Below are 27,819 nucleotides of genomic sequence, written 5' to 3' on the forward strand. Positions count from 1 at the left end.
TCGATTAAGTCTGGGTAAATGTTTATTTTCCTGATTTGAGTGGAACTTATTCATAGGGGAAAGGCAAGACTGGCTAAACAAAAAGAGGAGAGTTGTGCTATAGAAGCAAACATGCAGTATTATGTTTTTAATTTTTTTATATTTATTGTCATTTGATGTAAGTGATGCTTGAAACACTTCCAATATTGCTCCCACATTAATACTTCCACTTGATTGACATCAGTAATGTGCAGGACTGTTCTTAACCTTGTGAAGGTCTTCCAGAGGCTCAGAGTATTTTCAGAAATTTGATGTAAACTTTTGGTCTTTTAACTGGAATCATTAAAACTATTTATTTCCCCTCACTTGGTCTATGTCTAGAACTGTAGAATCCTTAGTCTCTGCCAAATGTGGGCTTTCTGTGTCATTATAGGGTGTTATTTGCAGCCTCCTTTCATTTCTAGATACTACACTGTAATTAGGATGTGGATTTCTGGGTTTTTTTGTTGTTGTTGACCAAAGCTTTGGTAATTCTGGAATTGGAGGCTGGGAGCTGCTCTTGTCACAGCTGTGATAGTCTGCAAGTTCTCCCAGCTGTTTGTCAAAAAGCAAAGTTTTTTATTCTCTCATTAGCAGACGAGAGGATGAGTGAAGGAATGTTTGGCCTGTGGGAATCAGATATTCCAGGCAGAAGAAATCAGTGTACTTTGGGGTTGATGGGGTTAAAATGGACTGTTTTAAGCTTTGAGAGATCCTGGTGCTTAAAATAAATTAAAAAGCAGGCTGCTTGTGCTCCAACAAGTTTGATTTATTTTTAATTTGGCTAAGTTTACTTTGAAACAGCAGTGGCACGAGGACACTGGGGGCACAGCCTGGCTGTGGTCCAGAGGGTGCCTGTGCACATCAGGTGGATGCTCAGCAGGCTCCTGGAAGCACAGCCTGCCCAGTGCTTTGCCTGCCTCTGCAATACTTGGCCTCATTTGCCTTCAGGCTGGAAAAACAATAGGAAAACAGTGGTGCCCAGTCCTGGCATGGTGAGAGATTGTTGTACCCTGTAGGAATTCCTTCAGAAATCCAGGTGAAACAGGGATTGTGGCTCCACAGGCTGAGTTGTGATGCTGGAACTGGTAATTTAGAGCATTATGGACTGTTCCCAGTAGTGACCAAGGGTTCTCTTTAATTTTGAAAATTAAATTAGTTTTCAGGAAATGGGAGGAAATGTGTATTACCAGACACCTGGGAGCAGGGTGCAAACACACTTTTATCTCCATGGGAGGGCATCAGGTCTGCTGGCATCACTCCTGATGGTGGAGGGGGGTGTTGGGGGCCTGTGGGACGTGTCTCCCTTCTGGGACCCTCTCCCTGGGTCACTTCTGATGGTCTTCGATGCAGCCAAGCAGCTGCTTTGGGGTATTAGAGATTTCACATTGCATGAAGCTGTTTTTCCAGTTTCAGCCTGCAGACTCACCTTGTCAGTGGCATCCAAGCTCTTCTGGAAAACAGCTGCTTTATCTCACTTGACATGAACAATCAACACCAGAGCCTGCTGTGGTTAGCTGGGGTTTGAAACTGGCTAGAATTTCTTTGGATTATTTCTCTGCCTGTTGGCAAACAGAATGTGCATGTGTTTATGAAGAACATGGGGTGTTTTTGTGAAATGACCAACTTTTCTTCTAGGACCAAAGACTACAATGCTTCGTCTGGCTGTAAAGTTTTTCCCTCCTGACCCGGGTCAGCTCCAAGAGGAATACACTAGGTGAAGTATTTTTAGAATTATTGGACAGGCTTTATATACTGAATTAATAGAGTAGGAAGGCAGCACAGCTGCTTCCAAGCAAAGCTGAGGTGGAAGATGAGTGAAAGAGCACTTTCAGTGAATGTTAGAGTGTCAGCAGACATGTGTTGGCAGATGAATGTTATCAGAAAAAATACTTTTCAAAACAGAAAACAGCACAGGTTAGGGATTCCCAGCATCCTGGTGTCAAGGGAGTCAGAGTATACAGAAAATACTAACATTTATAAATGCCGTCTATAAAAAATACATATAAAATAATCAGTACATATTTTAATAAGTGATCTAAACTTCCAAACACACTTTGCACTTGCAAACACACTTTACTGTTCACAATTTTTACCGTGCTCACCATGGGTTTTCTTTGTGGATTTCTAATGGATCAGTGGCCAGTTAGGCAGCCCTATCCACCTGCTAGCACCTGGGGACCTGGTTTGAAATCTGCCTCTAACAAGGACATTACCCAGATGTTGGTGTTTAAAGAGCTCATTTAGTGCTTTTCACAGTTTCACTACTTTTAATTGGAATTCCTCTCAGAGAGGTTCCTTATTATCCTTCAGATGTATTTAAGAACAAGCCAGCATAATAACAGTTGTGACTGTCTCTTCTAAGGAGAAATACTCTCTGAATATTTCCTTTGCACCTAGTTTTCTTGTGTTAACTACTGCTTCATATAGGGAATTCATTAGGAATACAGCTTTTTAGAGCAGGAACTGTATTTTGCCAGCATCTGGGTACTTAATGATGCTGTTAATGATATTGTATTCTTTATTGTGAGTGTACTAGAGGAACTGAGAGCTCATCAGACATACAGAAAGCAGAGCATACTTTTTGAGAAGCCTTTAATACATACTTACAGTACTTAAAAATTAAAAACAAAATCCCTACAATTCAAAATTTAGAACTGTTAGTACCTTTTACTTCAGGAATAAAGTTTTAAAATAAACTCTTCTTTAAAAAAATCTTATTGCTATATCTTAGGATGTAATTCAGTAAAGAAGAATCAGTTTGTCAGTTTGAAGGTTTATAGTAGTGAGTTGTCACCTCTTTACTGGAGTCCTTAGTGTATCTCCTTCCAAGTAAAAGGAACATCATACAAAACTGTTAAAGAGAACTTATTCCTCTTTAACAACTGAATGGGAAATATTTCAGTTGGACTAATATAGTAGTATAAGAAAAGTAAATTGAACTTCTTACTGTCTTTGTAGGCTGGAAAATACAACTGCTGAGTAGATTAGTTGAGTGCTAACAGAAATGCTTATCAGTTTTCCTAACAAAATACTGGAATCAGTGATGTTCTTCCATCTTTTTTACTAATGGAAAAGATGACTTGAAGTGTCCTTTTAAGTTTCTTTCCAGCTAAAAATGACAGCTGCTGTTACTGCACAGTTAGTGCTTAAAACATTGTTTTCCTTCTTCCTTGTTTGATGTTCTTCCATCTTTTTTTCTAATAGATAAGATGACTTAAAGTGTCCTTTAAGTTTCTTTCCAGCTAAAAATGACAGCTGCTGTTACTGCACAGTTAGTGCTTAAAACATTGTTTTCCTTCTTCCTTGTTCCTATGAGTCTTTCTGTGCTGATAAATTGCACTGGAACAGTCACAGGTTATTTTGGTTTGATTTGGCCTGGCTCCTTGGTAGCCAGGCTGTTGTGTTATTCTTTGGAGAGCAGAAGGATCAGGAGGTGCTGCTTTTTATAAGCTCCTGCTCAGTTGTTCTGTTGTGTTTTCACGTGTCAGGATGGTGTGTGTAACTCCAGCCCTTGTACTCTCCTGCAGGTACCTGTTTGCATTGCAAATCAAGAGGGACCTGGCAGAGGAGAGGCTGACCTGCAGTGACAACACAGCTGCTCTGCTGGTCTCCCACCTTCTGCAGTGTGAGTATCCCAGCTGGGCTGGCACTGCTGATGGTGCCACTGCTAACCCTCATGAAATCACACATAGAAGCTTTTGGTAACTAAAAGAAGTCTCTGTCTCACAGTATTTCCTTCTCCACACACTGTAAAATTGTTGGTTTTCAACCCTGGGATGGTCATCAGAGCTGGTGTGGGGAGGAACAGCTGGTGCTTATGTATGAAGTAGATTTGGCTTCTGAGGGGTAGTACAAAACCTTGCTGTTTCCCTGGCTCTGCAAGCTCTGTTGCCAGCACTCCACATCTTCAGACAGCTGTTCCCACCTGTCTAGGTGCTTCCTTGGCTCCACTTCTCACTTTCCCTGTGCCTGGGAGGAGATGGCTGTACAGGAGCTGGGCTGAAACACAGCTAAGAGCCATGCTGGAGCAGGTTCTGCAGCAGGGCTGTCAGCAGCTTTCCTCCTCGCTGGGACTGGAAATGGAAATGGGAAGCAATTTATCTTGAAGCACTCCATGCTGCTGCTGGCTCAGTCTGTACATGCTTAAAGACCTAAAATGTGGCCTTTGAGACGAGGAGGTTGGAAACCCTGAGTGAGTTCAGACACCAAACTGCTGGAGCAGCAGCTGAAGTGTTCACAGGTCTGCAACCCAACCTGCAGACAGAGCCTTTGGTGGCTCTTGGCTGGCTGGAAGCAAAAGCTGATTTTTTTTCACATGTGCACTGCTAAATAGTTATTGGTTGTCTAATTCTGCAATGCACTATAACAATACAGTTATAATAATATTTCTTCTGGTGATTTTATTGGCAGAGCAAATCTGTCTTGTGTATGTGTGCCATCAGTGAGTGGCACCACTAAAACCTGCTCCTGGTTTTCCAGCACTGTGGAGTTGATGAGAATCTCACCATCAGGCCTTGCTTAGCCTGATCCTGCTCTTCTGGAAAATGTCAGAAAGAACAGGTTCATTTTCAACAGAAATTATTTTACAAAAGCACCTTTCACTATTTTTTACTCCTTTTCTCATGTGCTGGCTAGATTTTAAACAGGATTTGCTGTGTTCTTGTTAGGAATAATCCCATTCCTTTCTCTGACAGTAGCTGATGGCAGATGCCCTTAGACACAGAGCGAGCATATGGCAACTCTTCCTTTTCTCCATCCATCCCATAATCAGTGCACACACAGCTCCACAGACTGACTCTGCATTTGTTTGGTTGTCCTTGTATTTGTCTAATTTTTGAATTTTCTTATATTTTTTGCATCCTTCCACAGAAATGAGCTTCCCAGCTTAGATTTTGGGAAGTCTTTAGGACAACAACACATATGTGCTTTTATCTTTTGAAACCTTTTCGTTTTGAAGTTAATGTTGTAACCTCATTTTTTTATCAGAAAAAGTAAATTCTTAAAATTTATTTACTCAACTTGTAATTTTTATATACATTTGCCACATGTTCTGCCTGCCTTGTGCTTTTGTATTCCAAGCCAAAGGCTTCTGATTGTTTTGTGTTGTTATCAGGTGAAAGATGACAATAATGCTTTTTTCTTCTGTAAATATTCCTAAATTCACAGCATTGCATCTGAAAGACATGGATATGTGGAGACCAAAATTCCATCTGCAACTTGCCATCTTCCTGAGTAGCCTTGTCTATTATTATTTTACATATATATAATTAAAAATAAGTTGAAATATGGTATTTAGTATAAGGTATCTGTAAGGAGGAAATGTTCAGACCACTTCACAGGTCTTCTACAAGTTTCACATCTTGCACCCTTAAGAAGTCTGCATTTTCCAGACAATGTTCAAATGCTGAACATCTGAACATTGTAATCCCCAGGAAGTCAGCTTGACATAAATGTGATTTTTGGTAAAATGAAGCTGGATACAAAATGTCATGCACAAATTTGAAGCACTTAAAGGTCTCCCTAATTCCTTACCAAATATTTTGTCAGTGTTCTTTTTCCATTGTTTCTTCTTACTCTAACATTGTTTTGTTTTCTGTTGTAGCTGAAATAGGAGACTTTGATGAATCAGAAGATCGAGAACACCTTAAAACAAACCAATATTTGCCAAACCAGGAAAAACTTGAAGGAAAGATCCTGGAGTTCCACAGGAAGCATGTGTAAGTGAGGGTTAATGTAAACCACTAAGGGAACCCCTGGGCAGCAGATGGGCTTGCCTGGGGGAGGTTGAGCAGCTGCATGACAGGATGACACTAGGAGTGTGTAAATTAAACATCATTTACCTTGAGCAAGTTTGGTGTAGCAATAGTTACATAGTCAGGATGGAGTTGCTGGGCAGTAATTTTTCCTCAGGTGAATTTTGCAGTGTGCCTTTAATAAGGTCCCAAAGAAAGCTTACATGTAATAATGGGTTTAGGCAAAATAATTCTTTAGAGTTTCCATTCTACAAAGTTTAAGCTCAATTTTGCCAGCATATGCAGAGCTCTTGCTTTTGTCTAAGTAATTAGAAATCAATTGCATCATATTCTTTTGCTATACATTAAGCATAAAGGAGATGGAGAAGGATGGAGGGACTGGGGAAGAAATAACTTCCATCAGAATTCATGCAATACCTTATCTTACAGCTGGGTATTTTTGAAATAAGGGAAGACTATTGGTGGCAAAGAAACTCTGCCACAAATATGAAATTACTTCCAACATGGAGTCAGGAACTGCAGGAACTTATTTTTCTGTAACTTTTGAGACCTTGCATATTAGGATTTAGCAATTTGAAGTTCTTTTAAAAATTGTGAATGTCCACACATGCATTTTATTGTGTTTTAATCCAAACTTAGATTTTCCTTTGCTCTCTGTGGGTGAACTCATGGATTGTTGCTGACTGATTTTCTTTTAAGACAGAACAAAGGTTTTTCAGGGCAGCATCTACGTTTAAAGACACATCCTGTGGTATTGGGAAATTAGTTCCTGAGAATTTCATTAATTAGATATTTGCTGTTTGTGATCAGTCATTTAAACTTGTACTGAAATTATTGCTAATGATGAAATTCCAGCTTTGTCAATTCTTCATAAAATCAGGTGGTTACTTTTTTCTGCTTTTGAACCTTTGAGGTGCTTGTGGAAATGACGAAGAAACAAAAGAAATGTTTAAGTCATTTAAAGTAATTTGAAGTCAATTAAAATATATGCTAGGATTCCTCACCTTGGGAGAAAGTAGCTGGAGTAGGGAAACCATTAATTTCATTATTTTTCTCTTGTCTCAAGAGAAGTGCTGAAATAATTAGTAATTTCAAAGCAAATTAAAAGGGGAAACATCCTTTTCATAGAACTTGCAGCAGCATTGTGATACTACTGCAAGGTGCTGTGGAGTCTGAAGCTACCAATGGGTCATGCAAGGTTTTGATGACACCATGCAGGGTAGGCTGATGGCTCTCAAATTTGAGGAGAAATGTGGGATTTTTAGATCTAAGTATCCCCACAGCATGGACACAACAGCCCAGCATTAGTCACATACCAGGACTCTGTTCAGTTGCTTCTGCTTGTGAGGAATTTTCCTGGTTTGCTTCTCTTGATGGGAAGGTGGTCACTGCCTTCTGAGTCAGGGGCTGGTAGTTCTGTTAAATAGATTTGAGCTTTTTTTTTCCAAACAAGTTACTTCTAATCATTGGTTACAGTAAGGAAAGTTTGCATTTTTGCCTGTCAGGAAGGTTAATAGGTAAAGATTCCTTGCTTCATAAAAGTACTTTTCAAAGTTCGTTTAAGAATTGCATTTAATACAGCCATATTATTAAAATGTTTGTAAATCTTATTTTAAGGCAGTTTTTTAGAAGTGTACATGCAAGCCATGTTCAGATTAACAGCTGAGGCATGAGATTAGAAAAGGTTACCTTTGAATGTTCGTGATACCTGCGTACCTTGAAGGCACATTTCAAATTTCCCCTGTGCCTTTGGAAACATTTTTGTTAGAGAGATGTCATTTTGCAAGCAGTGCAGTCTTAAAATTAGCTGTGGCTTCCAAGGGTTAACCCCAGCTCAGCCCCTTGCTGCTGCTGGCTCCCCCTTGGTGGGTTGAGGGAAAGATTTGGAAGGGTGAACGTGGGAAAATTCACAGCTTGAGGTACAGACAGCTTAAATATGTGGAACAAGAGCCACACACACACATGCAAAGCAAAACCAGGAATTCATTCCTTACCTCCCACTGGCAGGCAGGTGTTGAGCCATCTTCAGGAAAGCAGGATCCTATCACAGGTAACAGAGACTTGGGAAAATAAGCACCATCACTCCAAATATCCCCCTTCCTCCTGCTTCCCCCAGCTCTGTATGCTGAGCACAGGCCATATGGGATGGGACATCCTTGGGGTCACTTGGCATCAGCTCTCCTGGCTGTGTGTCCACCAGGGAGCTGTGTGTACAGCACAAAAGCCCTTGGCTCTGGGTGAGCTTTGCTGGGCAATAAGGAAAAGACCCCTGGGTTATCAACATGTCCCCAGCTCAAATAGAAATCTCAGCCTGGTACCAGCTACTGTGAGGAAAATTAACCCAGGCCCAAACCAGCACACACATCCCTTCCCTCTTCCCTTACTCAGGGAATATTGACCACCCTTTCCCATCTTCAGCAGCTGAGGAGAGTTCTGAGTTTTCTCAGTGTAGTCACACTTTTCCTCATTTCTGTTCCAAGGAGCAGGGACCTGGGCATTTGGCTTTTCCTGGTGAGGATGCACGGTGCAATTGGACAGACAAAAATGCTTATTTTTCATATTATTTGGGTGTGTCACATTTTGACTTTTTTTTTTTCATTTATTTTAATTTTTTATTTCCTTTAATTTACTTTATTTTTTCCCCACTTACCTTTAGCAGACTAATATTTTTTAGGCCAGGTTGGATGGGGCTTGGAGCAGCCTGGGATAGTAGAAGATGACCTGGATGATCTTTAAGGTCCCTTCCCACCCAAACCATCCTGGGATTCTGTGATTTTTCCACTGATGATTGCTCCTGAAAGATTTCTTGTACAAACCAGGTGTTCAGGAAGAGAAACCTATTTCTGGCAGGATGGCTCATCTCCTCCAGATTGTTTCTGTGGCACTTTCCTTCTGCCTGCCTGTCTTTTTTTTTTTTCTTTTTTTTTAAATTTAAATTTTTGTTTTATTGCTTCACTGTAGCTATTAGAAGTGGGAGAACATCATCACCCTGAGTAAAACAGAACCTGTGTATCCAATCCAATCCATTCTGTAAATGGAGAATGTTGTAATTGGAAAGATGGCAATTGAATGCTTATTTTCTATTAAACATATTTTTTTTCTTTTACATTTGTAAATCCTTTCTTTTACTTTCATAAAGTATAGTTTCTATACTTTGCAAATGTAGTAATGGTAAACAAGAGGAGTTATATTTTTGGTATAGCACATTAGTTATTGCTTCAGCAAGAGCCTGAATTAACCTATTTTATTTCTATAGTTTATTAAAAATAAAGATGTAAAGATGTATATTTTGTAGATGGTGTATTTGGTGCTGGTGCAGTTAATTCCTGACACCCAGACACCCAAAATACAATATTTCCTGCCTTCCTGTGAGTAGTAGAATAATTACTGCAAGGTGAGTGCAGGATTCAACATGACACATTTGGCCTGTGTTCACATGTCTGTGGTTTTTTTTGTCTGTGCATACTTAAATCAGGAAAGAAGTAGAAGATTTAATAGATTTATATTTACGTGTACTGTTGTCCCTCACGTCCTTTCACAACTTGTTAGCTTAATTGTCCATGAACTTAAATTCTTTAAATTGCCTGTAGATTAGAAAAACTCTAACTTGACACTTTGTCTTTAAAGTTCTATATTAATCACTGGGTTTAAATGCTCTGTAAATCACTTAACACTTGACAGCATTTATTTTGAGTTCACTGCCATGGGAATATTTTATCACAACCAATATTTGTGTAGTTGGGTGGTTGTAAGGAACCTCTACACCAACACCTTTTGCACTGACAGCAGTTTTTGCTGGAAATACTGATAGTAGCGTGTCATCCATTGACCTGGGGAAGATTAAGTAGATTTATCTGCTTAATGGCTGAACAAAATTAGAGCAGATTGTTTTGGGGCTGGGCTGTGCAGCTAAGCCTGCAGGCAGCATCTGAGGGCAATTTCTGTAGCTGCCTCTCTTGGTACCTGTCTGTGGCACAATCAGAGCTGCCTGGCTCTGCTCCCAGCTCCTCCACACCAGGCTCAGCCTTCTCTGCTGCCTGCAGGCAGCTTGTGTGCAAGTGAGCACTCTTAAAATTGGCTGCTATCTTATTTTTTTTTTCCTGAGATGTGCTGTGCTTTGAATCATATGTAATGGTACATGAAATAAGAGTCAGTGGTTCTACATCAGTTACACAGGGCTGTCCATGAGGAATTTTTTTAGAGCTCCAGTTTTCTAGTTGCCATTTTTTGTTTTTTGCCTTCCTTCCCTTCCAACTCTCCTTCCCAACCTCAGCACCCTTTTGAAAAGACAAAGCCCTGCTTTCATTCTTAATGTCGCTGTATTCAGAAGAATTATAGCAGGAATTAGCGTGGGTGGGAGTTACACACAGTGCTCAGAGTGTAACTCAGGAAGCCCTGGCCAAAAGCAGGATTTATGATCTACCTCTTTTGTCTTGTGTATATTTAATAAATAGGAACCATGGTACTCCAGCATTTTTGGTGTACTTGAGGAATCTGTGGTGGAAATGGAAGCAACAGTTAAAGTCAGTGTTAAAAGCACTTACTGCAGTGTTACTCATTTCAGTGAGGGGAAGGGAAATCTGCTTTAGCAGTTTGAGCTTTTAGACATAACTAGTCCATGTAGTAGTAACAGTGGTAGAAATGGCTCTCTCTGTTGTTTGGCATGTCTGTTTTCATTTGAAATCAGGTTTTTGTGCCTCTTATGTTCTTTCCTTTCTATTACATGGTCACAAAATACTGACATTCGGATAAGGGTGGATTATGGACTGAGCTTGTAAAGTCAGGAATGTCATTGAATCTCTGCCTTGTGCAGCTGGCAAAATAAATTTGTGATTTCCTGCTGTAGTGTTTTAGGTTCTTTGTTTTCCCTTCCAGAATGAACAAGGCAACAGAACACTGCTGAAATGCTGTTGTGTGCATTCAGGTTTACATTCTCAGGGCATTTTGTGTATGTGTGTGTTTTACACTAAAGAGAATTTTACTAAGTATAAAAAAATCGTTGCTTTTTCTAACAACTTCTTTTTTTAAAACTGTAGCATATGAAATAAGTTTCATAATTGTATTCTGAGTTGTAGAGACAGTTCCTACTTGGGGTTAATATGTATTGTCATCATCCCTAATTTTGTTAATTCAAATGTAATAATTAACTTCAGTAATCTCTATTTGTATTTAAAAAAAATCCATATGGAGCTAAACAATTATTTGATCTAACACATTACTCTAGGTAGGTAGGAGGCATTTTTAAGGAGTATGACTAGAAAAGCCAGTCAAGGGACCAGGAGAATTTATTTAGTAGTGATGTTGTGGGTGGCACAGCATAGTACACAAAAATAGGTAATGTTAAAAATAGTTTGTCATCTGTTTTAATAAAATGAAATGCAGATTTATGGAAGGAAGGCCACTTTCTTCTTGGAAAAAAAGGCTTGTAAAATTTGCTTAGTCTGTGTGTGTGCAGGAATCTAATCTGGTTTCAGCACTGGTTGTTTGTAAATAGAATAATAATTTTTTAGCACCCGTGTCTTCTGTGTATCATTACATTTATCCTAGTGAACTTGCACATGGAAGTAATTTGGTATTTATTATTTGATGTCAGCTAAGCTGGGGAGCAGTCAGTGAGGGCTGAAACTGTGACAGGTCATGAACAGTCTCTGTGTTGCTGTTTTGGACCTTGTGAACCCTTACAGAGCAGTTGCCCCTGTCTGTCTACAGCTTCCTCTTGTTTTTAATGTAATTTTGACAGCAGATGAGGTTTCATTTTAAAGATCCTTCTCTGGATTCCTTGGCAGGGAGGGAATTATCCAGCCAAAGGCACCTGGTGGTAATAGAGTAATGATTTCATGGTCCCAAAACCTGACCTGAAAAGGGTCATTCTGTTGCAATGTTTGCATTGTTTCTGTTTTGCTGGCTGTGCAACTCTACCAGCTCTCACTTCTTGTCTTTGTTAATGCTAATGTGTACACAAGCAAGCAGAAGGAGGAGCACTATGGATTGAATTTGGATTTGTTCAGCTTTATAGTTTCTCAACTGTAAAAGCTCTGAGCTGATGAATATCTCTCTCAGCATCTGTCTTGGGATGCACTTGACATTGGCCATCAGCTGTGTCATTACAGAACTTTCAGTGTGACACACGACATGGAGTGAAACCACCCAACTGGATGAGACAGAAAATTATTATTTAGTGCCCAGAGTTCAGACTTAAGCGTGTTGGCAGTGTTGTAGAATCAGATTGTTCTTAAAACTTTATTTTTCTTGCTCATTATAGGGGTCAAACTCCTGCTGAATCTGACTTTCAAGTGCTTGAAATTGCCCGGAAACTGGAGATGTATGGCATCAGATTCCACCTCGCCTCTGACCGTGAGGGCACCAAAATCAATCTGGCAGTTTCACACATGGGTGTGCTGGTGTTCCAGGTATGGCAGGGATGGCAGACTGTCTGTCCTTTAGCATGTTGGAGTAAGTCTCTCTTTTTAACATCAGTTGTTTCTGATGCCTTGAAAATTTAATGTGTTCTGTGGTAAGGAGTGTCATTTAAGCCCCCAAAATTCTGTTTGGTGCAGCTTGTTCTTGTGCAGAGTGCAGAGCATCAAAACCAAGTGATACTGAAGTAGAGGGGCTTTGTTTGAAGTTAGGTGTGTGATGAGAGGAAATCATCAATTAATTCATTTTTGGAACAGCCCTGGGACAGGTCTGTCATCCTGGAATTTTGGTTTGGTTTCTCTTCTTTTAATATTCCAGTGGATTTTTGCTGGGATATTGTTGCTCTCATTGTTGCTGATTGATTGCAGTGATTGGACCAATTAATGTTACTATGTTTGTTGTATTAAAGAAACAACTCAGTGCTCAGAATCCTATTTATGAATGCAGTGGTAGGGTTTTCCTCTCCCCAAAATACAGAGGCAGCTGATTTACTGAAATATTTCCATTTGGGTGCTCAGCTGTGTCTTACCTGCTCTTTGGTTACTGTGGGGCAGCTTCTTTTGGAGGTATATCAGTCCTGCAAACCCTCTCAGACTGCTTAGTGGCCTCTCTTGTTTAAGGGAATGTTGTCACCAGAAGTAAAAATCCAGCTGGATATGTCCACATATGCATCTGTATACCCACAACAGAATTTTGTTTGGTACTCTGCTTTTCTGAAATGTTTGCTAACATTTGATCATTCTCATTTTGATTCAGGGTAACACGAAAATCAATACCTTCAACTGGTCCAAGGTCCGTAAGCTGAGCTTCAAGAGGAAAAGATTCCTTATTAAGCTCCACCCAGAGGTCTGTGTAACTTTTACTGTGATGTAGACTGGTCAGTGTTGAAAAAAATACCTGTGCCTCGTTTTATTATGAACATTTCTGGAGTTTGTGATTTTATAAAACAGCCTCAGCGGGCAGGCTTAGCTGGTCTGCATCAATCAAGTGTCAATCTTTCCTTTCTCTCCCCACAACTTAGGATCTTTAGTTTTTGTGTTTCACTCTCAGCTTATCCTTGACACAAGCTTACACATGTAAGACAAAAAAAAAAATTACTAGACCCAAGTATTTGGTGCAGCCTTTCTCAGTACTTCTTTGAAAAAGTTGCATCCACTTTCTTGATTCAAATGAAAATTATCTGATACACCTCAGGTCGGAATAGGTTGCTGAAATTATATTGTTGTAGCTTAATTTTAAGGATGGTGTGATTACCTTTGCTTCATCTTTTCTATACATCTCTATAGCACAAGTGTAATTTTTCATGCTTGGCTGATTTACAGTAGATGTTTTTCATTGCAGATGTCATCAAAATTGTTGCTTCCATGCTGGATAACTAGATTGCATTCAGTGTTTAAATTATATTAAAACAGAGACAAAATCCCAACTTTGGACATAATATAATTTCATGTATCAAGGATACCTGAAACAGGACACTGTCTGCTGATGTAGCAGACATGATGTCACAAAGAGACCCTTGGAAATTTCATGTGAGAGCTGTACTCTGACATATGCAGTGTTTTCTGGTTTTGTCTGAATTTCCAGGAGACAAGCATGAGAAGTCCTAAAAAAGGAATATTATTTTAAAATAGCTACTATTTCACTTAAAAATTTAAATTTCTTTGAATTTTCTAAAGGTGGGTTATATTGAGCATGTTTCTAAAGTCAAGTACTTTTTAAACACATTTACAGTTTCAAGGTAAGCAAACATTTTGGACAGCTATTAAGTAATTTTTAACTGCATTCAGAATCACTCCCACTGTTTTAAGGCAGAAGAGAAGTGATTTAGGAAATCCTGCATCTTGCTGGAGTGCAGCTTTTTTGTTGGCACACATTTGTGCCTTCCTTTTCTCTTTACCGTCATTTTAGGTGCTACTGAACTTCTATGTTTTTTTTTTTTTCCCTAGGGCCCGTATCAAGATACATTGGAGTTTCTTTTGGGAAGTAGGGATGAGTGTAAAAACTTCTGGAAAATCTGTGTAGAGTATCATACATTCTTTAGGCTCTTCGACCAGCCAAAGCCAAAGGCTAAAGCAGTGTTCTTCACCAGAGGGTCATCATTCAGATACAGGTAGGGAGAAACAGAGCACACTCATTTGTCTTAGAAAATGAGAGCAAAAGGAAGAAGTATTCTAAAAACATTCCATCTCTAATGCTCATCCCTGTGTTTGATAACCTTTGTACTTCTGTGGGTTCACAGTGGACGAACACAGAAGCAACTAGTGGATTATATTAAGGACAGTGGGATGAAGAGAACCCCATATGAAAGGTAAGATGAAATGGCTTTGTAAGGCAAAACATAGCTGAGACTTTCACAGTGCCCTTCTTGCCTAAATGTCAGTGTTTTAATGCTGCTTGGAGGCAGGCTCATTCTCAGTTCCCAAATGTAAGGTAGCTGAACTAAAATGTAAAAATTATTATTTTGTGATGATATAAGAGGCTTTTCAAAGTTTTGGTCCCACATTTTTATGTCTATGGATAATGTGCTTAGCTGTCTGAAAGTTCAGCACATGCTGAAGATTCCATAATGTTTGTGGGGACCTCTCTGTGCCACTGTAGCTGTGCAATCAGCCAGTGCCAGAGCACTGGGACTTGGGATCTGCAAGTTTGAAACTGTGATCTAAAATACTCAGTTGTTTCTTTCTAACATATAAATATATAAATTAAGAATATGTGCTTTCATTATAAAATAGTTTTTTCCTTACTTGACTCTAGTGCTGCCCAGTCTACATGTGGGAAACTCCTCCTACTCCAAATCCAAACTATGTGTGGGAAACTCTTACTCCTGATACAAAAGATTATAGGGACTCAATAGGAATTTTTAAAAGTCTGCATTAATCTACTATTAATAGATATTGTTAATGTCTCAGACTCCAGTTGAGCTCCTTTTCTATTTGAAAATTTGATTTTCTGTTTAATTATTGATATAGAATGAATCTAACCATGAGCATAATGCAGGATACCACTTTTTGGAGTCTAACATACATACAAAGTTTTACGTGGTTGGCTGAACTTTTAAAAATTTGTACAATTGTTGCAGATTAGTTCATTCTGGTTCTGAAGCCATTCTTCTGTAGATGTTTATAATAATGAAAAAGGGTAGAGTTAAACTAAAATGTGCTGTTTAGTATTCAGTTTGTGTTCAGCCCCAAGTTGTTCTTGAAGTCTCCTTCAGTGGTACCAAGAGATCCCCACCAGCCAGGTGGGGTTCAGTCTGTTCTCCAGGTAACAAGTGACAGGACATGGCTTCAAGTGATGCCATGAGAAGTTTAGGTTGGAAAAATTTCTTCACTGAAAGCACAGGCTGCCCAGGGAAGTGTTGGAGTCACTATTCCTGGAAGTGTTCAAAAAAGGTGGAGATAAAGCACTTGGGGAAACGGATTAGTGCTGGGGGAACAGCTGGACTTGATTGATGATCCTAGAGGCCTTTTCCAATCTTAATGATTTTCTGATTCTGTGAATGATCTGGATCTTGCTTTATTCCATTTTTGTGCGTTTCTTATCTTGCATCTTTTAATTTACAACTCTTTTGACCTTTTAAAACTTGAACTAGTTATTAACAAAACACAGATAAAATAGAGCTTGAGATGTTTCTGTTGGCTACTGGCACGGCCATAAGTGGTGGGGGAAGAAATGAGGCTGGTGCATGTCTTGGATGCTGACAGGCTGCTCTGTTCCACAGGAGGCACAGCAAGGTCAGAGCGTCCACCCGCACCTCGAACGCAGACGTGCCAAAGCAGGTCAGTTCTGCAGCACTCTCTGGGTTGTGGCTGTGGGCAGGGGCATGGGCAAACAGCTTTCTGAGGTGGTAGTGAAGGAGTCAACTCACCAGAATTGCTGCCGCTGTTTGCTCTTTGTCTGCTGCACAGTTCTTTTTGTTGCTTTTACTGATTTGATAGTTGTAGCCTGTGGAGTGTGAAGTGAATAATATTTTACTCAAAGTTCCACTGAACTGAAAAGGAAGTGTTGGACTTTCTAGTATGTTATTTCAGAGGATTAGTTATCTCTAGGTACTCTCTGATTGCTCTCTGGCAGTCTCAAAGCTGTTGTAAGATGCCTTCTGCAGGACATGGCAAGAAACAATCATTTCACTGAATGCTCTTGTGTTACATGGGAGAGGTTAAGGTAGCATAACAGAATTTCACTGTCATTTTGTTGTTTTTCTTTGTGGATGCTTGTTGAGCTATAAAATGTATGCTTTTAGCTTTCCATTCAGTTATCAGAATTAAGGAAAAAAACCTTGCCTTTTTCTTGGGCTGCTTGATCAGCTTCTGTACAGTGTCTGCTGTAAAGTGAGCTCCTGTGAACCATATATTTCTTCTGCATATGGATGTGACTGGATGTTACACTTGTTTTTGTGTATTACCAAACCCTTTTTATCTGTTGTGTTTCTGCTTTTTTGTCCCCTTTTAGAGTGTCCCATTCACTGAGGGCTTGAGAACTCCAGGGTCTCCTGCCTCAACAGCTGCCCCCTTCCACTCAGTTCACTCCTTGGCCAGTCCTGCTTCCATCCTGCCCATGTTTGCTGAACCCAGTCCCTCCTCCTTGGATCCCCGAGCACCGTACACAAGGATTCCAGACAAAACCACTGCAGCACCAGTGGAAGAAGTGGGGAGGAAGCTGATGCAGCAGCCTGGATCTCCCGTGCTCCAAGGTGTTGGGTTTGGTAGTGTTGCAGGAAACTGTGACCCGTCTTGTCCTGTTGTTGAGAGTGGTTGCGGTGTAGACGTAGATGTAGTGAGAAGTAGTAAGGAGAGCAGGGTTGCTGGTTGTAAAAATGACAATGATGAGGATGACTTTACCACAGGTGTATTCATTGCTGAAAAAGAGCAGCAGCGTGGCAGCCGTGGGGCCCCTCTTTTCACACTGACAAATTCCCAGTTACAGGTGTCAGAGGAGTTTATTGATGATGACCCAGCAGAAATGTCCTTTTTTGCTGGGGGCTCTGAGGCATTTTCCTACGTGTACAGCGGGTTAGAATTAAAGGGCTCTGAGTTTTCCAAGTGTCTGTCAGAGCCAGCTGGTTTAGCTGCAGATGCCCTCCAGCAAAGCTCAGTCTCTGCTCAGTCGAGCCCTGACAGGTACTCAACCGAGGCCGTGGATATGAACATGGAAGAGGAGTTTGAATTTGAAGAAGGCAGCGATTTCAATGGCAATGAGAGGCCGTCGGACACCTCGGAGCTGTTTGAGGTGAAGGCCCAAGCCAGCAGAATGCAAAGCCTGCTGAGCCCCTCTGAAACCAGCTCCCTCATCAACAACCGCTCCGAGAGCAGCTCCCTCAACAACCTGGCCCTGAACGGGACCTGCTCCCTGCACACCTACGGCTCTGCCAACCACTCCGAGGCCAGCTCCATGCTCAACTTCCCCGCCTACTCCGTGCGCTCCGAGTCCAGCTCAGCCTTCCAGTTCACGGACATCATCGACCAGCTGGAGCAGCTGAGCTGCCCTCCCACCACCACAGAAGACTCCAGCAGCACGGACACCGACTCCTGGGACTCAGAAACAGCTGCACCCCTGGATGTGAACCTTTTCTTTAGTAACCCCTTTGCTCAAAGCACGGGGGACAACTATGCCTTTGACTTTCAGAATAATTTAAAAAATCTCACGCAAGAAGACTGGACAGAGAAGTCGCAAATCAATTGATTGGTCTTGATTTTTGTGATGGATTCCTCTCTGCTTTTCAGGCTTGGAAGTCAATAGGGTGTGGTATCAGTCAATGAAAACATAGTTGATTTTTAAATTTTTTTTTGATTTGTGCGCCTCTTTGGTGTCCCTCAAAGCATCCAAGTTTTGGTGCTGTGTTTCTGTGCATCACACTACATCAAGAATGGGTTATAACAGGCTACAATGTTGGAAAATACTACACTTAGGAAAAACACTGATTTCAGAGAATTTTAAGTATCAACTGGCTCATGCAGACGTCACAACTTACAGTATACTGAAGGATTTCTTCAGCTGTAGACATATCTGCAAGAGTCTCATATAATATGCTGTTCCTCCAAAATCCAAATAAAACAGTCACTTCTGCACGTGCTTGTTAACCAGCAGCTGCATCCACTAAATTGCCTGTTTTCCTGCACTGTAACAAGATCCTCATTTTGGTTTTTTTTTGTTTCCATCATCAAAAAAACCCCGAAGAATCTTCAAATCATCTCTGAAGGACAGTTTTAAAATACCAACCTATGCAACATGTCTGTGGTATGCTTTGAAGAATAAATAGCCTCTACCTACCTTTGGAAGAGGGAATGTGTATACAACCAAATGGAAACAGCAGTTTCCAAACTTCTTGTGAAGACAAGCTTATTTTCTGACTTCCAGGTGCCTTCAACAGTCCAGCAGCAAACGTTTTGCAGCAGTTTGGACATATACAGAGACTATAAAAGCACTTAACCCCCATCACATTTCCCTTCTTGTCCATTATTAATTACTCTGCATAAAAATACAAAGTACTTCAGAAAAGTATCTGTGGAGGACACCTGGTGGTAAACCTGGTGTTAGCTTAAACTTTTTCTTTAAAATATGGACTGTATTCAGAAAAATACTGTAATTTTTCTGAGAAATTGAGTTGTTAGGAGAGGTAGATACTATAGACAACAGTTAGAGCTTCAGGGCTTTTGTAAATTCATTTAGACAGGTGACTTTTATGTGAGACATGAGCTGTAAGTTAGAAAGTGTAATGGAAAAGACAATTGAATTATTGCTTAACTGGTCACATTTAATTTAGCAACGTTTACTGAGGCAAAACAACAAAAGTTGTGAAATGTCCTTCCCAACTGCTGTGGATTGTGGGAGTGAAATTCTGACCTTCAGCTTGTAAGAGCATTTTTTAGACCATATGCAAGCAAGAATGGGAAATCCATAGCACCTGACCCAAATCTTGTGATGGAGAGCATCATCTTCAGCCACTTGGTTTTGGGGTTCCCTTCTGCCCAGTTTTCAGTCCTTTGCAGTGAGGGTGCAGTACTAATACAGCTGATGCCTCCAAAATAAGCAGCTTAGTTACAAACATAACTTTATGGTCAATATTATTGCTACCAGTTTAAATATGGTCTTGATATATCATTAAAGACCTTAATTGTTTACTCAAGCATTTTAAAAATACTATTATTTCTCAAAATTCTGATAACTAAAACTTTGATAGAATATTTTTCAACATGAGGCAGAACTCGAGGAGGTAAAACCTCCTTTAGTCACCCATTTCTTCCAGGTTAGTTTTACCAAGGTATAACTATTCTGCACAGTGCTTGCTTTTATCTTGTGTTTGATTGAAATGTGTGCTGTCCCATGAGAAACCTGTCCCCTCTGCCAGCAGCACAGAAAGACAAAGCACATTGAGAACAAAATATTAGCTCAGATCTCCAGTAATGAACTACAAGGTGCTCTTTTTCTTGCTGTATGTTGCTTCCATTTTATTTCTTGCCTGTTGAATGTGTGTTCTGGCTCTTTGTGGGACTTCATTCAGGCCTGTGGAGATGATGTCATGGCTGTGTGGTGTGACATTTTGACACAGGGCTTGGAGGAGGTCTGTAGTGGTGTAGAGAGCTGGTGTAGAGAGCTTTAAGTACATTTTTAGGTGATTTGTCCGATTTCTTCCCAGACTGAACTACATTATGTAACCTAAGGAAGAGAAAGAAAATCAGCAAAAATGCAGTATTCTGTCTGCAAACTCTATAACAGGTGGTGGCATCAGGAACAAGTATATAGATAAAGATGTAGAGAAAGGTTGTTGATATCTTTGATCTTTTTAAAAGAGGATCAGGATTCAGCTATTACATATAACTGTGTCTGCCTCTGTTTCATGTCTTGTGCCTCAATCACAAGCATTCCTTTAAATGTTTTAGAATAGGGAATAAATGCAACTAAGTTCTCTTCATTTTCAAAAGATTTTAGTAAAAAGCTGCCTGTATTTTCAATGTACAGGCTTGCTAATTTGCCTTCTTGCACCATAATTTGAGAAGACATCTTCAATGTTTTTATTATTTTATTTTAAACTGTGCAGATCTTTTATTGGCAGTTCTAACTCTCAGGGATGTTTTTTTTTTTTTTTTAAGAAGCAATAAGATTCTTTGTGTAGTGCCCCTTTTGTTTTCCAAAGGAATGATAGTGACTATGATTCCAGTCTTCTATCTTAGGGCAAGTTGTGTGGATCCACAGGTGAGGAAGAGGTGAGGGGAGCTTTGACCCTGGTACAGATGTGTTTAGGTGAAGGTTTTAGGTACACAATGAGAGTTCAGAGCTGCTGCTGTGCCTCTGTTAGTTCTATCTGTGCTCTGGCTGACTGATAGCATAGAGCTGTCATGGTTTCCTTCTGTGCTTCACTTGATTTCCAAAGCCATATGGCTTCTGAGAATATCTTTTCTTGCTGAGCTGTGTTGTTTTGTTCAAGGTTTCCCAGACAGACAAAAAAGAGCAGAAAATTTGGTCCATAAGTAGAGTTTTTATTATAGCAAGAAAGCTGTGAGCAAAGGTTCTTCATCATTTCCTTCAGAGACGTCAGATTCACTTTCTGGTAGACATGGAGAGAAAACCAGCTGCCCTCAAGGGAATGCAGCAGCTCAGACCTCCCCAGGGAGCTGTGTGGGTTGTTTCAGTGCAGTGGAGCTGTCTCTTTTCCCCTGGCTGGCTCCCGAGGTGGCAGGAGAAGTTGGGACAAGGAATGTCTTTCCCTGCTCTGTCCCCTTCATTTGCTTTTGGGTAGCAGGAGGGGAGCAGTGAACTGTAGGGCAGTGTGGTGTGTCCTGAGTCCTGGCCATGCTGCTTAACTTCCAGCATTATTCCCTGGGGTTCGTTTTATTTTTTGTTACAGTGTTGATGCTGAAACTCAGTTGCTGGTACTGATTTCTGTTTGTGCCCTGAGAACACAAGCTTTCCTTTCATGAAGGTGAGCTGGCAGTGTGAGAGCCAGGAGCCTTGCAGTGACCTCTGCTGCGGGAACCACACAGCATGGGAGACAGGGGAAATGACTTAGGAAGAATGACAAGATGGAGAAGATCTTTGTCAAGTATCACATGCAAGAAAGCAGCATTTGAGGAGCTGAGGTAGAGCAGATAAAACCTAGGTGTGTAAACTTTGTGCTGTGCCCAGCAAGTGGTCGTGCCCCCACTCCTCCCAGTCTGCACCTCTGCAGGTTCTTGCACACTTGCTTTGTGCCTCCCACCCCGTGGGGAGCTGGGGACACACACAGGTAGGAGCATTTCCAGCCAGTGCACAGGTCTTGGTGCTGTGTTTTTCCAGCAGGAGAACCACAGGGTGTCCAGGTGTGTTCTCCTGCTCTACACAGTGCAGCCAGCAGCTGTTTGCAGCTCAGCAAAGGAGTGTGCCAGGGCTCTTTTCCATCCCTCCACATCTCTCTGTTCTGTTTTAGCAAAGCCAGGCAGCTGTAGGATGCATGCCAGTGTTAGTGGCTTTTCCCAGTGAGGAGAAAAGTCCTCGCTGGGAAAAGTGAGGAAGCCCAGTCAGGCTGCTGGGCTTAGCTCTGCAGTGCTCAACTGGACCCTGCAATGCAACTGAGAGAAAGCAAAATGGGTGTTTTGAGTGAGCAATTTAATCCCCACATGTACTTCTCTATGTGTGTACTTATAACCATTCTGATGCTTAAATGTAAAGCACTACATCAGAGCATTTTTTTAATCATCATCTATGTAGTTAATGAAACTTAATTTGCACAAAGCATGGGTCATGGAATATTCTCTGGCCTATCCACCACCTGGTTAAGCTTTGTTAAGTTTACTAACCTGTGTTACCTATTGTGTGTAGACTTTGTAATTTTAAAGTATTCATTAGTTAAGTAATACATGCTGTATATTCCCAGGACTTGCCACATATTATCTTAGGGTGGAATAGGGTGATATATCAAGCTACCCTCAACTTTCACTTTAATTTCCAGTGAATTTCAGAGTTGCTGAATAATCTGGATAATACCAAGTATTGATCTCCTTTTTCCTGTGCTTATTTGTATTGTGTTCATAGGTGATTTTGTTAAAAGGATTTTTATTTTGGTTTTTTTGGTGGCTTGGCTATGGTTTGGTATTGGGTGTTTTTTTTTTTTTTTTTTTTTTGTGGTGGTGGTGGTAGTTTTTGTCTAGTTGCAAGTCTTGGTAGGGATAAGATTTTGTGAAGACACTAATAAAAGTTGTTATAATTTTATGCTTTTTTGGTGCAAACCTGTCGGTAAGTCATTCCCATTATTGTCATTTTGCAAAATGTTCTAATCCATAATTACTCAGTTGTGAATGAGTGTAATCACAGGTGTCAATGCAGTCCTTTAGCTGTCATTGCCTGTCATTTTAGGGACTCTTACACCTCACTTGTCACAGGGACTGTGTGTATATGTATGGCTGTACATATACATCCTCTGTCTGAAGATGGGGAGACCTTTCAGTCCCAAACACCTCATAAAATCCTCTTAATTAATCACCTGCCCATGGGCTCCCATAGGTTCACTCCAGTGGCTGAGCAGGAGGTTTGGAAGTTAAAATTTGGAACATGATTAATTGAACCTGGTCTGTGGGAAGGTTTCTTGTACATTTTCAAAAATCACAATGTTCTGCAGTTGCTGGAATCCCAAAATTCCTGTTTATCGGTACGAACAGGGCTTCGTGTGCCTTGGTTAGAGGGACTCCCCAGTTCCATAGGTGCTACTCTTGCCAGGAAAAGATTGCATTCAAACAAAGAGAGCTGGAATTTTTTAATTGATCTCTTGAACTTTATCTTTTATATGGGAAATGTTTATTGAATTATATGTTGGGGTTTTGAGTATCTTTGTGTCTGTTCAGATTGCCAATTATGAACCTACAGATTTGTACTAATTCATAATTTTAATTGTTTATGCAATAAAACAAGGAAAACTTTGATATAAATGACAACATGGGCTTTTTAGCTTTATTTTTATTACCTTTACCTTTGACATAGAATAAATATTTGTTCTCCTAGCCAAGGCATCTTATAGTTTTATTCTCAGCTTTCTCCACACAGCTTTTCCCCTGTAGCACTTCATTGGAAGTAGAGCACAGTAGGCAAACACTGGTGTGTGTGGGTTTCAAATTCCTGCTTTGTGCAGATCTTTTGCTTGGAATACAAATGGGACTAGAAGCTCAGATTTCTTTGTAGGGATTATATTTATTGTGGAGACCTCTCCTTTAAACTGGCTATATCCCTTGAACTCTCTCTCCTGTATATCTGTTTTTGTTGGAAGATTGTCCTTTTTTGCAAACACAGCATGTGAAGGTGGTTGCATGTTTTCTAGCTGGCACGCTGTTCAGGTGTCTGTGGTTAATGTTTAGGTAAATCCTCTTCCCTGCAAACAGGGCTTTTGCAAGGTGGAAAGGTAGCAGAAGGAGGATGGTTATTTGGGATTATTTCAGCTGTTTTATGGGTGTCACCATAAAACCAGGGCCAACCTTGGGATTCTGGTATGTGATTTCACAGGTACACAGCACTGGGTGCATGCCAAGTGCTGTAAATGTGCTTTAATGTTTCATGTGACCTGTACCTGGTGGAGGATAAAAAAGAGATCTTTGAATTTAAAAAACTCTCTTGCATTGGTTCTTCAGGCTCTCAGATAATTTTCAAGATTCTCTTATCTCCCAACTATTTCTCATCTTTTTAAAGGGAAGATTTGCAGAGGGAAAAGCTGCTAGTTGTGTTGTTTTGAAATAAGGAAGATAGGGAAAATATCCAGGATTTTACTTGTGGTACATCAGCTTGCTAGTGACTTCACTCTGGAAGTAATACTGTGTACTTTCACTCTGGAAATAATAATTTGGTCTGTGCATGTGATGGGTTCAGCAGGGCATGGTGTGGAAGGGAGGCTCAGAGCAGGCTCCCATTGTCCTCTGGTCAGCCTCTGCAGGGCTTTAGCCTGCAAATAATCTCTGCTTTTGAAGCAGTAGTAATAGCAATGGTATAATAATAAAGTTGTATCTCTAAAGGTTTTCTGTCAAATGCAAGAGACGCTCCATTTGATAAGGAGCTGTTGCTGACATTTGACCCTCACATAGCTTTTGTGCATCCCATAATGCTCAGTATTATTGGGGTACTATTTTAGTGGTCTGTCTGAATTATTTTAATCATCCAGGCATAAAGCTTAGAGAACGTGTGTTTTTTGTTTTGGCCAGCCTGTACACTCAAATCTGGCTTTCTGTGTAGGAATTGAATTTAGATTGAAGAATGGAAATACCTGCTGAGAAAAAAACTGGGAAGTGATGCCAAAAGTTTGTTATCTTAATATTCTGCTTGTTATCTCAGTGAAAATCAAATGGAGCCTGCTTCTGTGAGACCAATATTACACAGTAGCTGCATTTTCACCAGCTTCTGTAGCTGTGCTCTTGAATACTACAGAGCTTTTACAACGTTTGTTTACTAATGAACAATGTTCATTAGTTTTTATTTTTTATTTCTATCAGGTGTATGCTGGGCTCTGTGAAACAGTGTTTGTTTGCTTAAGGGCATGTTTCTAACTATGTAGTGTAACTAAGCAGTATTAGTGTACTTGAAGATCTTTGAGTATGTGGAATATTACACTGAGCTGAAGCATTTTTGTATGTTGCCTTAAGTGCCTTTGTGTGTGGTGCAGAGGCAGAAATTTGTTGTGTACAGGATGCAGCCACGTCTGACAGTCTGGGCTACAGCCTTGAATTCCTACATCAATGCATGGAGGGCTGTGCTCCCAGCATTTACAGATACCAATTTGGGATGTTTGTGTGACTTGTAGAGAACAAATTTCCACTTGATGCAGAACACTGAAACACAGAAACATCCCTCTGAAGGAGTAATCCCTTTAAATGTAACTGGAGAGTGCTGCCTGTGGGGAAGGGAAGACCTCGGAGCGCCAAGGTTTGATGTCAGAGGGAATCATTCACATGTTTTGATCTTCGCATCAATATTTAAACCTAATTAGGAGTTTTCTACATTGAGCAGCAGTTGAAATGGCTTCTCCCTTTACCATCCTTCTCTGTGAGAATGAGGAATTGCTGTACATCCTACCTGCTTGCCTGGAGTCCTCTTGTGCTGCTCTGGTGGAGAAGACTTGGGTTTTGAGAATGAAAATTTCAGTCCTCACCTGTAATATCATCTGCCAAGACACCATCACACCGAGCTTAGATCAAATATTTAATTAAATAAATGTTAGCCACAAAGCTAACTTGAGCTTCTCTGTGACTTCTTATAGCCTCTTCTAGGAAAAAAAAAAAAAAAAAAAGGGACGTGACAGGACAAGAGGGAATGGCCTTTAGCTGAAGGAGGGAAGTTCTAGCTGGAGTAAATTCTTCCTTGTGAGGGTGAAGAGGCCCTGGCACAGTTGCCCAGAGAAGCTGTGGCTGCCCCATTCCTGGAAGTGTTAAAGGCCAGGTTGGATGGGGCTTGGAGCAATCTGGTGTAGTGGAAGCTGTTCCTGCCCATGGCAGGGGATGGGACTGGATAGGCTTTAAGGTCCCTTCCCACTCAAACCATTCTATGATTCTGTGAACGTGCCTCATTTCCATCAGGCACTCCGGCTTTGGGGAGCAGTTCTTGCTTTCAGATTCAATGTTTGCAGTTAATTTCCTGGCCATCTTCTGTTGGAGGAGATAAAAGGTAGAACAACCAGAGTAAGAAAGCAGGGTGGTTTATAGCAAGTGATATCCCATTTGCTCCCACTCTGTCTGAGCTTTCAGGCTGTCTGGAAGCAATTCAAGTTACAGATTCTGGAATTTGTTGCTACTTCATGTTAAATTCCAAGAACTTAAAGAAGCTCCTCACCCCTGCAACTCATTTGTTTGGAAGCTGTTTTTTCAGCATTCCTGGCATGTAAAATCAAACTTGAATCCTGTGCCTGGATAGGTGAAACAAATATTTTTTTCAGTGTTGCTTTCCTGAGGTGAATGAACAAAATGCTTAGGGAGAATCAAAAATCTGCTCCAGAATTGGTGCTGGACTAGTGTACAAATAGTTAACTGAGCAGCCTGGATGATCTGAATCTCTTCCAGGTGACCGAGTGCAGCTCTGTTTAGCTTCCTGCCTTTGTCCATGTGGAGTCACAGGCTGGGCTGCCTCGCCCTGGGTGTGCTTTCCAAGCCTGAGCAGCTGGGAACCGAAAGCTCCCAGCTCCTCCTGCAGCACCCATGACGCTGTGAGCAGATACTGCATATCCGTGAGGGCTGATTTTTTTAAATGTTAAGATTTTGTGATGATTTCTGAGTAGTCTGGGAAGTGATGATTTGGCAGTTTGGGGTTGGCTGTTGATTTCCCCATTTGTCTTCGGGTGGGTGGTTCAGCACTCGTGACACAACAAATCCTGCTGGGGAGGCTTGGGAGGGTGTTTCAGTTGTACTTGCTTAAGTGCTGATACCTGTCTAGTTGCCTGATCTGACAAAACTCATTTGTGTATCACAGGGAAGATCAGAAAAATAGTATGTGAGATTAGGAGGAATTCTGTGGGTGTAGTGTGTCTGTCACCTTCCTTTGGTCCAAAAAAGCTGATCTTGAATGGTCATTTTCACCCCCATGGGGCGGGGTCTACATGCTGAAAAGAGGGGGCTTAAATTCACTGTGACCTGTCAGAAATCTCTAAAGGGTCCACATAATAGTACAATAAAAATGTTAAAAAAAGTTCAGTAACCTAAAGCAAAGTAGTACCTGTTGCTTCTAACAGATTTAGCTGTGGATTCAGTTAATACTCAGTGCTACAAAATTGTTTTCCTTGAGAATATTCTGTTTGTATACTTAGAAAAGCCAGGAAATAAATTTTTTCTGCACTCCCTCATTGTATAGCAATAGGCTTTCCTTTCCCTTTGGATGAATTTTGGAGATACCCTAAATTCTGAATGTACTTCTAACATGTCTTGTGGAGTGGCAAGCAATGGAATAATTCATCCTAGCTTTTCCCTGTGCTGAAAGGTAACTCTTATATTGAAAAGCAAAAATTAAAAGCTGTATTCCAGTCCCTACAGTATAACCCTGTGTTGTGAACTGTGCTGCTACTCAGCAGCACTTTTTCTGTGACAATAAGCAATTTATCCTTCCCTTCACTATGGTTGTTGCTGTGTCTGTCCTTACTGCACTGCCCTGTAACCTCTGGGATACAGGGAACCCCCTTTACTTTGAAATACACACTGAAGTCTTTGGATTTGTATGTCTTCTTGCTCTTGTACCTTTTTAAAAATAATATGAGATTGCAATGCTGGTTTGCTGTAACAGTGGGTAATCACCTTATTTGCACTATCTTTGAAATAATTTTCTCTCCTTTTCCACTCCATTTTCTTGCTGTCTTCCCACCCAGGCCTGCCTGTGGACCATCCCCAGCTGTCCTCCCTTGTGCTGAAGAGTCCCCTGGGCTTGACCCCAGCCTTTCAGGTGAATGCAGTCACTCAGGGCTCGTCCCCTCTGCTGAGCCCTGTCCTCAGTGATGCTGGCGGCGCCAGGATAGAAGAGGATGACGAAATGAAGAGGAAGGTAAGAGCACAGAGCTGGGGAATGATGGTGCCACGTGGGAGCTGTGCTGGCTGTTGAAGGTGTGGGGTGGGAGCTGTGCTGCGCACTGCAGGTGCCAGAGAGGAGCTGAATGCTGCTTGGGTTTTGTTCTGTGGTGGCTCTGGCAGAACTCTGGTGCTGA

At 40.9% G+C, this 27,819-nt stretch overlaps 1 protein-coding gene across 2 annotated transcripts in view; it reads left to right on the forward strand.

Moving 5' to 3' along the window:
• FARP2 (FERM, ARH/RhoGEF and pleckstrin domain protein 2) overlaps window positions 1-27,819 on the forward strand; it is a 70,317-nt gene that overhangs the window by 21,750 nt on the left and 20,748 nt on the right. Inside the window, exons 5-14 of one of the 2 annotated variants that reach the window (XM_041416316.1) lie at window positions 1,657-1,735; window positions 3,549-3,646; window positions 5,624-5,738; window positions 12,037-12,184; window positions 12,948-13,037; window positions 14,138-14,301; window positions 14,431-14,499; window positions 15,913-15,970; window positions 16,644-16,896; window positions 27,487-27,659. In XM_041416316.1, the coding sequence (XP_041272250.1) occupies window positions 1,657-1,735; window positions 3,549-3,646; window positions 5,624-5,738; window positions 12,037-12,184; window positions 12,948-13,037; window positions 14,138-14,301; window positions 14,431-14,499; window positions 15,913-15,970; window positions 16,644-16,896; window positions 27,487-27,659 (1,247 nt within the window). The remainder of the gene's footprint in view (window positions 1-1,656; window positions 1,736-3,548; window positions 3,647-5,623; window positions 5,739-12,036; window positions 12,185-12,947; window positions 13,038-14,137; window positions 14,302-14,430; window positions 14,500-15,912; window positions 15,971-16,643; window positions 16,897-27,486; window positions 27,660-27,819) is intronic. The other variant, XM_041416317.1, reaches the window with a different exon arrangement.

This window comes from Onychostruthus taczanowskii, unplaced genomic scaffold (assembly GCF_017590055.1).
Source record: "Onychostruthus taczanowskii isolate IOZ18803 unplaced genomic scaffold, ASM1759005v1 scaffold51, whole genome shotgun sequence".
Classification (NCBI taxonomy): domain Eukaryota; kingdom Metazoa; phylum Chordata; class Aves; order Passeriformes; family Passeridae; genus Onychostruthus; species Onychostruthus taczanowskii.